The 15,588-nt window shown below is 39.7% G+C and overlaps 1 protein-coding gene across 1 annotated transcript; it reads left to right on the top strand.

The window, feature by feature from the left end:
- Nucleotides 1-331: 331 nt before the first annotated feature.
- Nucleotides 332-15,059, top strand: MYLK4 (myosin light chain kinase family, member 4; the record flags this gene model as incomplete). The annotated part of the gene is made up of 11 exons (XM_010185875.1): nt 332-791; nt 1,637-1,656; nt 4,452-4,557; nt 5,420-5,513; nt 6,615-6,724; nt 7,846-7,987; nt 10,270-10,340; nt 11,064-11,192; nt 12,863-13,015; nt 13,363-13,435; nt 15,018-15,059. Coding segments are annotated over 11 exons (1,400 nt in total), but the record flags the coding sequence as incomplete, so codon positions are not given.
- Between the last annotated feature and the right edge of the window lie 529 nt (nt 15,060-15,588).

Genomic DNA, 15,588 nt, shown 5'->3' on the forward strand with positions numbered 1-15,588 from the left:
CGAGGTCCCTTCCAACTTCTAATATTCTGTGTTATTCTCTGTGTGATGAGGAGTTTATTAACGTTCTCTTGGCTGAAAATAAATTTGAGTGAGAAAAACATTTTTCACTGCTGTGCGTGAAAAGAAGAGTTTGTGACCCATGATGTCCTAGTTTTACAGAAGTAGTCTGCTCTTGCTTAGGAGAGATTTACACTGACCTTGAAAATGAGAGAGGAAAGCAAGTGCCTAGTTGAAAATGCAACAGAAGTTATGCTAAGCGCTCAACCCTACTTTAATATTTTTACTATCAGAGAATTACTGACAGATTCCTTGGTAATCTGTTTACTTACAGAGGTGGCCATCCAGAACACACAGTGCTGCTCTCAGGAAGAAGTTGATAAACTCAACGAGGAAAATGCTGAGAGGGAAAGTTCTGTTCTGCTCCAAATGGAGCATCCTGAATTTCCTACTGAAGGGCCTGAGAAAAAAGAAGAAAGTTTGGCTTTTGAAAGCAGTTACAAATACAGGAGAAGTTCTGTTCAGAAATCCTTCACTACAGAAGAGCAGCAAGAAGATGCTGTTGATGATGCTTGTCAAAGTGAAACTGAGCAAGAGATAGAGAGTAAGTTGCCAGCAGATGGGGAGAGGAAGGAGGAACATCAGGTGTCTGGAGATGAAAAACAAGAAGAGAGGAAGAAAGGAGGAGATGAAAATGCTGATAAAAGTAAAAAAGAAGTTGAGGAACTGCCAGCTCCTTCCCAAAACGAAGATAAGGCAGGACAAAGCCATGATCAAGAGGCACCAGAGGGAAGGTAGGGTCTGAAGCTCAGGCTGCATATTCTTAAGAGACCCATGCTTTAGAAAAATGTGTAGTTCAAGTTTCAAGCCAAAGTGACTGGTTAATATAAATAATGGTGAAAATCCAGACGAAGACAAAAGTGTAAAATGAGTTTAACTCTCTGATGAGCTCTAAACTGAAATTATACCCTTAAAAAAGACAGGCAGACAATCTACCGTACATGGTACTAGCAGTGTGCCTTGGTTGTTTGCTTGGCAATAGGTTAGGAATATGGGAATTTTGTTAGGTTATTCTTCATCTCTGAGGAGAATTCTCCCATTTTATGTTTATGTACTGCAGCTTCATATAACCCATGAGCAAAGTAAGACTAGATCAGGCCATGTACCAATTGGGAATTAAATTACTGCAAAATGTAGTAACTTAAGTGATAACATAAAACTGTGAAACTTTGCCCAAGCAATTGAACTGATAAATTTGTTTACTGTAATTCTTTCTTTGCTGCATTAATATATAGCCCTTCAGGGACAAAACCAGTTTAAGCTCTCAAGAACCTGTATGAAGAGAGTGAAATACCAACACTCTCCCATTTTTTTAAAGGTGAGATTGGTACCTGAATGTTAAATTTAGAAGAACGTAGGTGAGGATTTCAGTAATAGAGAAACATTTTGCTGTCATGTTTAAGTTAGGGGTCATTTTTATTTCTCAAAGTGAGTAATAAAAAAATTTGGTTTACACCATGAAGGAAAATAACCTAATGTTATTTGAATGCAATATATGTGTAGGCATTTTTTGCCTATGTTTCTAAATGTGCTCTGCTTTAAGTGTACCCTGCTCTAATGCCATGTTTTGTCCTTGCAGGTGTAAAGGCTGCGAAAAAGGTACAGGAAATTATAGTTCAGTCACTGAGCAGACCTGCCAATTTGAGCATAGTGGTAGGAGTAAGCATCGAGTGAATGATGACGGTTTAATCAAAGATGAAAACAAAAAGAGCAGGCTAGTTGCAGCAAGTGCTGATGGCATACGCAAAACTAAAAATAAACTCTTACAGGAAGTATTCCTAGAGGCAAAGCATTTGATTCCACTGGTATTACAATGATGATGAGAGAGACACATCTGTAGAAGAGAATGATTTCATGATTGTAATTAGTAGGGGAAAAAGGTGTGCATGGTTATTGTGACAGGAAGCAGTTGTTCATGGGCCACATCCTGAACTGATGGGAAATAACATGGTTCTGTTTGCTTCCATCTTAGAGGCATCTGTTCTGGGAGAAATTAATTTGCTACTAATTTGCTTCTGCCAGAACTACTCTGCTAATACTATCCTCTTTCCACAACAGAGCTAAAACTCCTAAGCATAGAGTGGTGGGAGAAATTATATCATGTGTGGCAAAATTGGTTGACCTGTGCAAGTGCTGAGAACATGTGTTAACACAGAATCTACCATGCTCTGATGTAGCCTGCAAAACCAGGTTGCTCATATTCATGCCATTGCAATCTGAAGTGAGAACAACTGCAGCCTGTAAAATAAAGAAGTACAGATTTTTGTGTGGAAGCCTGACTGATGCTATTGAACAGTCAGATAAATGCTGCTCAGGCCCTGAAAACTCTGAAGCAATCTTACTGGGAAAAAGCAGAGATTTCTGCTATTAGACCTCCAGCTTGAGTATTTCAGTGCTTACCCCTGTATATGAAATGATGGCACATGAGAGGATGGCCTGAAGGATTTGAAGATATATGTTTGTGTGTGTGTGCATGCATAGGACTCAGAATTAATTTCTTTGCTTTGGGAATGTGGGGAGAGTGGGAAAGGGAAACCCTCATTTATTGTTTGTGCTAGGCTCTTGTAGCAGGAAACAGGAGATAGTGTACTAAAACTTTAAAATCCATAACCCATCCTGAACTCTGGCAGATTGTTAGGGATGACATTATGGTTAGAGTGTCTCTCTTGGAGCATCTTTCATCAGTAATGGGAAGTTGTTCTTGAATAGGGAGAAATCCCCTCTGCTGTGCAGGAAAAGAAAACAAGGGTCTGTCACTGGAAAAATCTTGAAAGCTAAAATTAGGCATAGTTTTAAAGAGGCACTATGGCCTCTTTAAAGAACAATTCTTTTCCTAAAGTTTGGTAACTCTTGGGAGCTGAGCTTTCAGAAAGACATCTTCTTCTGTCACTTACATGCTAAGGCGCTTGGAGTTTGTGTTGTTAGAGTCAAATTCTGCATTTAGGATAGAGGTTTTCTTGTCATTTTGTGGGTCTTGATAACATGCAAAGGCCATATTTAAGGACGTGCAATTCAGACTCTGCAGAATCCCAAGTAGGTGGCAAACTCCCAGAAGCCTCAGCTTTTCACAATTCCTTGACTATGAACTAACTTCCTGACCATGTAAGTTATTAACACTGTCAAAAAAAAAATCTAGGTGCACAGCTGGTGTCTTGGAAAAATGGACATTCACTGTGAATAAGGACAATCTACTGCTAAGTTAATGACCAAAGTGTTCCTGCCAGCTACATGCTGTCATGGGGGGTTTTTTTGTTTGTGTTTTTAATCATTTTCATTGGAGTAATGAATGGTTTTAAAATTGCTCAACAAGCCCCACACAAAAGGGAGCTGGCATTCCAAACCAGAGAGCTCATGTTGAAACACTGGGGCTCTAGCCCTCCCAACCAGTTGAAGAGGTATTTGTCACCTTGGTCAGCCAAAGGTCACTCTCAGGAATATCAATCAAATGAAAAATAACGTGGGTATGAGATTAAAGTCGCAACACCCTGCAAAAAATCCAAAGATAAATTAGGCATGAAGGGTTGGTCTCCAGCAGGGATTTTGACATCAGGACGGCAGAATGGTCCAGCATGTGGTAGTTCAGACAAGAATACCAGCGACCTGCATTTGTGCCGAAACTCCATAGCTGCTGCAGTGTGATGTTGGGAACATATCCCTTCTCTGTACCTCTCTTTACCTGTTATCTGCCGTCTTTTTTTAAGGACAGAAATTCTTCAGAGCAGCATGTGACAGTTACCATGTGTCCTACCACACCAGCTCCTGAGCCATACCGGAAATCCCTGGTGCTGCCTGCCAGGGTGAAACTCCCTCATGTGCACAAGCTCTAAATATGATCTTTAAAGGTGATGACCACACTGTGGAGAATGACAGGTTATGTCAATCAGTAGAGAAAGGGATTCTTCACTATGAACAGCAGAAACTGGGAAATAACCTCTTTAAGCTGGGCCTAGAGGAGAGCTTAGTCTCTTTTCCTACCCCACTGGGGAGTTACAGTACATATTCACCTATTAACAATCCCTGAAGAGAAGAAGAAAAAAAAAACAGAGAAAAAGCTGAATCCCTTCCTAACAAATTGCTGAGGCATTTTTGGGCATGAAGCTACATTGGTTTAGTCCAGTGGTCTTCACTTTTCTACTGTTGTGCAGAAGATGCTAAGATAATAAAGGAGTCCTTGTCTTACTACTGTAGGTCCCTAACAACATGCTGTTTTCTGAGCCAGAGCTCTTGGAATGAAATTCTTTTTAAATAACAGAGAAAGACCTATTTATAAAATTTACAGTAGATGTATTCAGTTCTTAAATGAGCTTATCTGGGGAAGGAGGAGCTAAAATACGAGATGGACAAGCACTGCATGTTACCACTCATATCCTTTCTGTCTGTTTTGTCTTTTGTAGATGATAGTCCTACTCCACCAGCACCATTTGATCACCGGATTGTCTCAGCCAAAAGGGTGGGGATCAGCAGTTACTATAACGTCAGTGAGAATGAAATCCTGGGAGGGTAAGTCAGGTGAACCCAATCAACATGGAAAGCAAGGCACAAATTTACAGCCAAGCACCCCAGGAGGTGAATGGAAGCAATATGCCTCCCTAGAGCCGAAGTCATGAAAGTCTAAACTCTAACAGTGCTTTAGAGAGGGATGAAAATGGGAGGGTGATTTTACTGTGTGAGTGAATTTTGGCCTAAGATTTGGCACCAGCAGACTTGGCTTGTATTTGGTATTGTTCTAGGTCAGCCAGCTGCCCTTAGCCTTTATGATGGGGCTCCTAGGGTGCTGTAATACTTTACCTTCACATTGCAACCAGCAGGACATAGAGACACGTTGTAGCCTTCTTTCTCTCAGTGGGTCCCATCCCTGAAAACACAGCATATTTTCAGATAGCTCAGCAGGCTAATGTGACAGACCATGTAGTTACTTGATCTCACATGCTGACATTGTTTAGGAGAAAGTGATTTTGTCATTTTTAATGGCAGCGTGGTCTTGGGTAAGGCTTTGTTTCATCATGGAAATCACAACCCTTCCTCGGAGGAGAATGATGAGATGGAGCGGGGAAGATTGTGCACATAAGTGAGTTATTATCCTTGCAGTATGTTGACATCCCTGAGATTAGTCATTGCATGTTATGAGGTGAGTATAGTGAATCAGAAAAGTGGGGTAATATCAACTAGAACAGTGTGTGATTTTGATATGCCTAAATAAGTAGGAGCAAGTCTAATCTAGACAACAAAATAGGAGCAATAGAGCAATTGAAAGGGACCCCAGTAAGGAGAGGATAATTTCTGCTGTTTGTAACCTAGTTTACATTCAGGGCCGACACCAGTACCACTGGATGATTTTTTTTTTTCTCCTTTTTTTCCCTAGAGGGCGATTTGGTCAAGTGCACAAATGTGAAGAGAAAGCAACAGGTCTCAAACTAGCAGCCAAAATTATAAAAGCAAAAGGTCCTAAACAGAAGGTTGGTAGAGTGTGACATTAGTCTTTTTTTCCCAGATGGATCCCACACTGTTCTTCAGCTACACAACAGACCATGGCCAAGTGGCTCACAAGCTATCACACTCATAGGACCTGCTGGATTTCCGTTGGCGCTAGTTCTATTTCCCTTCTCCTCCAGAACTTCTAGTAACTCATCCAAGTCCCCCTTTTAGGTTTCCTTTTTTTTTTTCCTTTAATCTTAATTTCTCCAACTTTCTCTTCAGTTTTTTGTGTTTATTTGGCTTTTCTTTTTTTTGCTTTCTGCTGCTAATTCTATTAGTGTTTTCTTTAGTGGTGAAAACATTCGTCAGGCCTGTGACAGTGTATTCCCTCCCAAGCACGCTGTAGCCTTTGCTGCAATGTCTTCATGTCACTGTGAGGGACTGATAATAGGCATGACCTGGGCTCCTGACATCAACACAAATACAGATCAGAAGAATTAGTCTGCGCTGCTTTGCAAACCTCAGGGCCATCTGGGGCATGTTTTCGCAGGAAAGACATGCATAGCATCCTTTGTGTGACAGCAGTGTCATTAATGGCATTCAAGGGTAGGATTTGTCTCAGCTAACTGGAGTTGTTAAGATATAGCTGTGGCCAAGCTGATCTTCAAGAATCCCTTCATAGTCAATGAAGAGAGATTTGCACCACTGGAGAACGATTCAGCCCATCCTAATCTGCATGTCTAAAATAGTTAGGCTGGATGGAAGTACTAGTCTCTCTCCTCTGACTGCAAAGGGATGTTTTGAGCACTGTCCTGGACTTTTCTTATACAGCTTGATTTTGTATATCTACAGGTGGTTGAACTAAGTCCTGTTCAGCTTCTTTCTTTTCTTTACATCCCTGTGGACCTATCACTTGTCCATGTGGGCTCTCCCCTTTCTTTAACCCCCAAATAGCTTATTACTGAAGCAGTCCCCCACTTGAGCCTATATGCTATAAACCTTTGACATCTACCACTGCCCTGGCTTTGGTTGCTATGAGTGAAAACATGAAGATAACGTAGATATCTAGTTCCAACTATGTCCTGTTACATGTAGCTTTCTTAGAGAAAAAACTTTGAAACAATAATCATAACTCTTTACAGGATGACGTAAAGAATGAAATTAGTGTCATGAACCAGCTGAATCATGTGAACCTCATCCAGCTATATGATGCCTTTGAATCAAAAAATGACTTTGTCCTAGTCATGGAATAGTAAGTGTGTTCTTTTCTTTCCCTTTCTATCTTTAGCACTTTACTGGAATTGCCCATTTCCTTCTTACTTTCTTCTTAATTAGAAATAGAGATTCTTACAGGTAGAAAGAACATATGAAATGTTCCCAGGAACAAAAAAAAAAAGAATTTAAGAGAAGAGTTTTCCCATGCAGCCATTTATGCATTTTTTTCCAGTGATGTGCCACACTCCTGGTGCTGTAAAGCCACTGTTCCACTTGAAGGTAGAGCTGTGTTATGTATCTTCTCTTTAATTTCAAATTTATTTTTTTGTCAGCTAAGAAACACACTTCTCAGAATATCTCCAGTTCTGTGAGGCAAACAAGACATCTTACACTGAAGAGGAGCCAGCTGTAGATGTTGTGCCTAATCCTTATACTGTGTGCCTGAATGGATAAACCTGTTTTTTATGCTGGGTTGGCAGGCTAATTAGGCACAAAATACCTTCATTAAGGTCAAGTTAAGCAGATGTTGTCTTAAGGAAGCCAAAAAGGGTATAACTAGAACGTTGAAAGGCATGGCAGAAGGTTCAAAGTTATGTGAATTTGACTATTCTGGAAATTCTCACATAGTCCTCTGAATTTGGTCCATATGATTAGCATATCACAAAAGGTAAATGTCTGTGTAGCTATGAATGGGTGAGCTGGAAGCACTCTGAAATGTGGTGAGAAATTTATAAGTAATTTTTGTTGACTTTAGATAGTTTCAAATTGAAATTTTGGGTCATGTCTCTCTTAGACTCTGAGGGAGGAGAATGGATTTAAATGTAGATTCTCCAGCATGTTGTCTTGATTTTCCATGTGGCTTTGTTAATTTCACTGATACAAAATGATGACTCAAGACAGCATAAGGTTCAAATTTCAAGACTTTTGTACTTATCAATGGGTGGGAGGCTGGACTCTCAGACCTTGGAGAAGTTCAGGTCAGTATGCATCACAACCCAGTTCTTGGAAAGTTCAGATCAGAGTACAAACTCATATTGTAGACTGAGCTTACCAAACTGTGAATGATTAAAATAGTCAATAGTATAAATTCTCTTGTACTGTGACTGCATGGGATTGAATTTGGACTTGGTCACCACTTCACTGTCTTTCTCTTATCAGTGTGGAAGGAGGAGAGTTATTTGACCGAATTATTGATGAAAACTATAATTTGACAGAGATGGACACTATCTTGTTCATAAAACAGATCTGCGAGGGAATTCAGTACATGCACCAAATGTACATTCTTCATTTGGATCTCAAGGTAGAGAATTGAAATGGATGTTTTGTGCAATGATAACTGTGGAAATTCTTATTCTTAATGGTACGCCATACAGCTTAGCAGATTCTCATGGCAAAAACAACAAAGGGCCTTATTCTGTTTTCCTTAGACCAATGTATATTTACTTTAACCACACTGAGATCAGTTAAATTACTACAGGAGTAAGTACATTAGATGAGAATTGTGGTCATATGTTATTAAGCCTCATAGTGCTTGAATTTTCCACAGACTGATTTTACAGAAAGCCAGCAGCTGACTACAAATATCTCGTTATTTTCAATTTTGATATTTGGTTCTCAAGATACGGTGCAAATATTATTTAATTCAGTGGCACAAGATCTCTGCTTTACACATCAGCCATGGATTAGCAATTATCCCCATTTTACCATGTGGAAACCGAGGCATGAGTGAATGGAACTAAATTCAAGGGTCATTCAAACACCTGCATGGTGTTTTGAGGACTATACTACACTGTCGTGGTCATGAAAAAGCATCAGTAAATAGTCAGCTTAAAGGAAAATACATTAAAAAGTACTTGTAGATGTGTACTCATAGACGTTTACTGCCACATACTTGCTTAGTCATCTGAACTATTCAACGATATACACGAAAAGTCTCCTCACTTATTATTAAAAACAAATCCACCAATTGCATGTTCTTACTCTGGTTGACTGCTAATGGTTAACTGTCACCACTTAGAAAACATTTGTTGTAAGGGTATTTTTCATTAGACCGTACATTTGAGCTGGCTCTTTCTCCCTTAACCCAAGTTTTTATCAAATAATAGACTTGTTTCTTACCTCTGTTTAGTGTAGGAATAAAAAGGGATCATGTCTTTAGTTTTAAGACTGGCTATAAAGCTTCCTAGCAATCCCTGAGCTTTGCAACGAAGCAAAAAGAAACAAAAAGTGCACAAGATGGTTTTCTCTTTGGTGAGATTTTTATTACGGCTGCTGTTTTTGGCTTCTAATAACTGAGTTAATATAATACAACTTTAATGCTGTTAGCATATATATTATTGCAGAGGTTAAGCAAATGAGCAGATGCTTGTTGGGACCTGCTTCAGTTGCTAATCAATGACCAGACTCACTTTTCTCTTTCTTTATAAACATACAGTTACCTAGAAACCTGTCAAGCAGAAGTTCACATGTTGTTCTTGGAGATGACACACTTTTACTATGAGGTCAAACTGCTGACAAAAAGATACACGTACAATCCAAGAAATCCTTCCCAGAGACCTCTTTCTACATGCTTGACAGCTATGGCTTCTCCCTTCTGTTTTGCTTGTTCATAGATTCCTGTCAGTAACAAATGAGTTTGGGGAAGAAAGCTTGAAATTGAAAGAACGTCAGACTGACCATAATAATCTAGGATCTCAAGAACTATGGACGTATAGTGTTCAAAAGTCCTATGGTGTTTAAAAGTCCTACATGTAAAATGAATTAGTAATGGTGGCAAAGGTTAACTAATGTTTTACGTGTTGAGGGCTGTTTTGTTTCAAAGAGGACTCAATGAGCAACAAGATGGAGTAGCTATAAAACTTCTGGCAGTGAATATGAGACTCTATTTTATGTATTTACATTTCAAAGACAATTGGCCAAATTCTGTTCTCAGTCCCTCCTGTATGACTTCAAAGTAATTCTAGGAAGTTAATGGATTCCTGCCAGGAAACTGAAGAACAGCATTTGGCCCTATGAAAATCCAGAGGGATTTAACCTGTGAATCCTACCTTTTGCTAGAATAACTGCGAAAAATATAAAGTTGATATGACTAGCTTAATACATCAGTGTTCAATCAGACAGTTGCTGCCAGAACATTTGTGAACTCAGAAACTTAAAGCTGTAAGATAAACTTCAAAGCCCATCAAATTAGGGGCTTTAAAAAAAAATAATCAGTGTCAGCTTATTAAGGACTGTTAAATCCCAGTGGCAGCATCCTGAAACCCCTCCTTGGAATTCTGCATTCTCTGTCCCACTACCCCTGATGAGTTCTTTATCTGAACTGCCGCCTTATGTCAAATTGAATAGCCAAGGAGAAGAAAAGGCAGTCAAGGCACAGAACACACAACCTCAGCTGCCGTGTGACTCCAGGGTGGGTGCCCATGCAGAGATACCCATGCAGAGGAGTGTGGCTCAGGAGAAATGCAAAAGATCCTTATGAGACATTTACTGCATGTTTAGTGTTTTTCACCCTATAGTTTGCTAAAGGCACAATTTTTCATATTTATTTCTCATTAAAGTGGGTTTTTTTGTTTCTCTTGGCAGCCTGAGAATATCCTGTGTGTGAACCGATCAGCAAATCAAATAAAAATTATTGATTTTGGATTGGCAAGAAGGTATGTGTCTGTGTTCTTGCTATTCATAAATTAATTGCCAAACAATGAAAAAAGTATTACATCTCCACAATGACCTATTAGATACATAATTTTCTCCTACTGTTCTTATGATAAATTTAACGTGGCTTTTTAAGCTAGGGATACCTTTTAATAAGACATGTTTGCAGCTGAGTAAAAAAGATTTGTTCTGAAGCCTTTTTTCAGGTAGAAGGTTGGAAGAGGGCTAATTCTGACTAAGCATGTAGATAAGTATCTTTGACAAGCTAAAATGAACAGTAATACAATTTGTCTGGCCTTTTGTCTCCGATGTTACAAGAGTCTTCAGAAGAGAGTGTAAGAGACCATCAAGAGCTGTAACAATATCCCATGCTCTATCACTTGCTAGTGTAATTAGGTAGCATAACCTCAGTGAAGGATTTACTGGTTGAAAATTCCATGCCTATGATACGGTAAAGTCCCAGAAGGATGATAACAGCTGCTCTGAGGAGCCCTTGAAATCTGTATTTCTTCGTTTGTATAGCAGTTGATATGCTATAAAGCTTGCAAACATTATTCATTCTATATATGGGTATGTTTATTTTTATTTTGTGCCTCTGCCTGTCCTTGTCTCCCTACGGAATTTCCCATATGCTTCTAAAATCCCTCCTAAGTGCTAGAGAATTTAAAATGCAACTTTAATTAGAGCTGTAATCGATGTCTTCTGTTAATGTTTCCATTTCCTAGATACAAACCCAGGGAAAAACTTCGAGTTAACTTTGGGACTCCAGAATTTCTTGCTCCTGAAGTTGTGAATTATGAGTTTGTCTCCTTTCCTACAGACATGTGGAGTGTAGGAGTCATTGCTTATATGCTGTAAGTAGGATTCCGTATCTATTTTGTAAACTGTTTCTAGGTTGAACTGTGTCACTCATCCAAATTTGTTGTTATGCTGGAATACTGAAAAAATCTGTACTCAAAATAGAAAATGTAGGCTTCTTTCCAAATTCTGTATTCAGTAATCCCTCCTCTTTTCCAGCTACCATGAACTTTTCTTTTATGTTTCATTGCACATATCTCTTGAGTGTTTGAGTATCACACTTCCAGCATAATAGAATCATAGAATCATTTGGTTGGAAAAGACCTTTAAGATCATTGAGTCCAACCATAACCTGTCCACTACTAAACCATGTCTCTAAGCACCTCATCTACCCGTCTTTTAAATACCTCCAGGAATGGTGACTCCACTATTTCCCTGAGCAGCCCATTCCAATGCCTGATAGCCCTATCAGTGAAGAATTTTTTCTTAACATCTAATCTAAACCTCCCCTGGTGCGACTCAAGGTCATTTCCTCTTGACTTATCACTTGTTACTTGGGAGAAGAAACTGACCTCCACCTCACTACAACCTCCTTTCAGGTAGTTGTAGAGGGCGATAAGGTCTCCCTTGAGCCTTCTCTTCTCCAGGCCAAACAACCCCAGTTCCTTTAGCTGCTCCTCATAGGACTTGTGCTCCAGACCACTCACCAGCTTTGTTGCCCTTCTTTGGACATGTGCCAGCACGTCAGTATCTTTCTTGTAGTGAGAGGCCCAAAAATGAACACAGTATTCAAGGTGCAGCCTCACCAGTGCTGAGTACAGGGGCAGAATCACTTCTCTACTCCTGCTGGCCACACTATTCCTGTTACAAGCCAGGATGCTGTTGGCCTTCTTGGCCACCTGGGCACACTGCTGGCTCATGTTCAGCCGGCTGTTGAGTAATACCCCTAGGTCCATTGCCACTAGGCAACTTTCCAGCCACTCTTCCCCAAGCCATTAGCATTGCATAGGGTTGTTGTGACCCAAGTGCAGGTCCCAGCACTTGACCTTGTTGAACCTCATGCAGTTGGCCAGAGCCCAAGAATCTGTGTTGGTCCAGAGTCCAAGACTGTTCCAGAGCCTGAGTTTCCAGGATTAGTTGTTTGTAGAGCTAAGGTGGTGTTAGTGCAGTCATTCTGGACAAGGTATGAATTCTAGAGTTGGTAGTTTGGTAGGGAGTTGGTTCTAGCCAGCTCATTGGGTCTAGATCACATTCTAGATAGGTCATTGGTTCTAGATAGCTTCTAGCTAGCTTGCTGGCTCTAGCTTGTTGGTTCTAGATCACATTCTTCTACTTGTTGGTTCCAGAGTGGGTTCCAGGTGCTTGCTAATTCCAGAGAATGATTTGGTTTAGCTTGTTGGTTCAGAGCTTCTTGTTGGTTCAGCTTTCTAGCCACTCCTCCCCAGTGTGTAGATTGCTTGGTAAGTTCCCAGTAGGCATGTGCAAGAGAGATCTAGAAAATCTGACCTACCATGAAAGATGGTAATGCTTGGTTTGTTAGGGAAGAATGGTGATTATTTAATCATGTAAATCAAAGAGAGAATGGGGTCGGTCTGGAGACTTTCTAAGACAATAAGATGTTGCAAGATAAACCAGAAGTGACAGAACAGTCATAGGTGGCATATAGGAGATCATGTACAGGAAGGGGAAAAAACAGGAGAATTAAACATGTGTCTCTTTACTTTAGCCTCAGTGGATTGTCTCCTTTTTTGGGTGATGATGACAATGAGACCCTCAACAATATCTTGTCCTGTAACTGGGATTTTGAAGATGAGGAATTTCAAGGTGTTTCTGATCAGGCCAAAGACTTCATTTCAAAGCTCCTCATCAAGGAAAAATGGTATATAATCTTTGAAATATGTGTTTAATGCCATCATGTCACAGTTGTGTCGCTTGTGCTGTTCCATTGCAGAACTGTAATGGCTTATCTAAGTTTTTTATGTCCATGTAGAATATTATAATGCCACTTCATTGATAGTGTTCGTGTCCATAAAATGCTCTGAAGTTACCTGTATGCATTTTTTACTGTAAAGCAAAACTTACTTACTTAATGGATTAGCTGTCATCATGCATAGGGTACTGAAATGACAGCATTGCATGATGACAGAATGCATGACCTGTAGGTGCTAACTGTTGAACTGTAAGATTCTGGGAAAAACACTTAATAGCATTCTGGTTTTCCTTTAGCTGGAGAATAAGTGCAACTGCTGCCTTAAAACACCCATGGTTATCAGACCACAAGCTCCACTGCAGACTCCAGGTCCCTAAATTTCAATATTCTTGTGCATTGTAGATCTACTGTTGTCTTCTTGTGTTGCCACATTACTATTTTCTTTGAAATTTTTCTTGACTATTTTTGAACCGTTCTTGCTGCTGCATTTGTTGCCACTATAAGCCACATGTGTCCCCTTGCTTTTTTTTAGCTGCTATGATTTGCATGCTCACACTTGCTTATCAGTTCTTGCACATCTGGGAAGAAATATAAGATCATCAAATTTCTGTGTGTTGGTCAGTGGATCCATTTCTTAGCAAAATGAGACTATTTGCAAAATGAGAAATTAATTACCATCTGAAAAGAATTTTCCAGCTGAGGATGATTCTGCTTCGAAAAACCCTTTCAAACTCTCCTGAAGTTCCTCATGAGTGCTGTTTGACTTTATCATACCTCTTTCCAACAGAGGGAATACCTTTCCCAACAGAGCTTGGAGCCTCACCCAGTCCAAGTCCAGCACCTTCTTGCCCTTCAAGGATAGCCAGCTTAGTGGCCAGCACAAAAGAAAGTGTTTCAGACGAGCAATTCAGTTGGGCAGAGCTGGAGAATCAACAAGATTTTAAATAATTTTGATCATTCCTCTGTTAAGTAGTCAATGAGTTGGGGAGACACACTATCGATGAGCTTGCTGTTGCCTCATTCTAAGTGAGTCCACTCTGTGGTTCGATGGTTCATGAAGGGATAATTTTAAGCAGTTTTAGAACATTTGAAGTGCAATATTCACTTCCTGCTTTGCAGGCAAAGCACATCTATGTTAAATAAAATGACTGCTGTATTGCCTAGGATGTATATGTCAAGATGCCTTTTGAACTACAGCCATCTTTAAGAATTAGGAGACAATATTATTAATTAATAAAATAATCTTATTAAAATAAGAGTAACGATTATGATATTAATAAAGCAGTAGTGACTCTGCTGATGAGGTGGTGTGGGTTCTGGGCAGGATGGACTGAGTAGTGTCCTGACAGCTCTGTCCTCATGAGATGTTCCTGTTATACAAGATAATTTGATAACACCAAGTAGAATAAAATGGGAAATAATAACAGTCAAATAAATTATCATAGTTTTCATTGAAATTTAGTTTTCATTATAATCTACCAGAACAGTAATGCCCATGAGATTATTAGAAGATTTATAAGTGTGCATACACAGTAATAATAAGAGTTCATCACAGGTAATTATCACTTTAGAAGGTGTCACAGGGTACAATTTGATTCCTTTAGTTGGGCTCCAGTGAAGATCCGAATCCTGCAACCTGGGGAACAGGTTGTCTTTTCCAAGTGCTGCAAGAACACGGGCTGCTTACCTGCTGTTCTGCTTCCTATCACCAATTTTCTTCTTGGGAAACCCTACCCAATAGAAACCTTGCAAGTCATGTCATCCTTTTTTAGCTCCTCCCCCATTAATTTTTGTTCGTACTTCTTATGCTTTACAAAAACAGCTTCACTAAACGTGTTGTTGCGGTGTTCTGCTGTTACCTTAACTAGAGGTAAGATGTGATTGATCTTAAATTAATGCTCCAATAACGGTATCTTTCTTTCATTTTTTGTTTGTTTCTTTTTTTCCCTAGAAGAAGACTGAAGGTGTGTCCCAAGCACCCCCAGCTCAATAACCTCTCTGAAAGCTGCCAAACAGAAGGTTTGTTTCACGTCCCATGTGTTTCTGCAGACATAAATGCTGTAGCCTCTGCAGAAGGTATTAGTGGGCAGCCAAAAATCATGCATTGTCCAAAGTGCATGGTCTGAACTGCCACCATCCTTGCTGTTGTTGGGAAAGCATTCAAAAAGTAAACTGGCCCTATCACCAAGTCACAGCAATGTGAAAAAAAGTCATACATATGAAGCCATATGTGCTGCAAACCCCTGCCATTTTAGAGGGAATCATTATGCTCCCACTAGCTCTCATGGGACAGGATTTCACCCAATAATTTTTCAGTGTTGAAAGCTTTCAGGTTTTCATGCTGTGGTTAGGAGTATGGTTTAAAAAGGGTAGAAGTATGAAAAGTAATTACTTTTTAGTAAAGGCATGGGCCAGACCATCAAGTCAGTTCCATTAACTGTAGTGAAATGAAAGTAAGGTGTCCCCTAAAAGAAGCTGCTCCACACTTTTCAGGACTCAGTTCTCACAGGGCATTTCTCTGC

The sequence above is a fragment of the Mesitornis unicolor genome, unplaced genomic scaffold (assembly GCF_000695765.1).
Source record: "Mesitornis unicolor isolate BGI_N332 unplaced genomic scaffold, ASM69576v1 scaffold9756, whole genome shotgun sequence".
Classification (NCBI taxonomy): Eukaryota; Metazoa; Chordata; class Aves; order Mesitornithiformes; family Mesitornithidae; genus Mesitornis; species Mesitornis unicolor.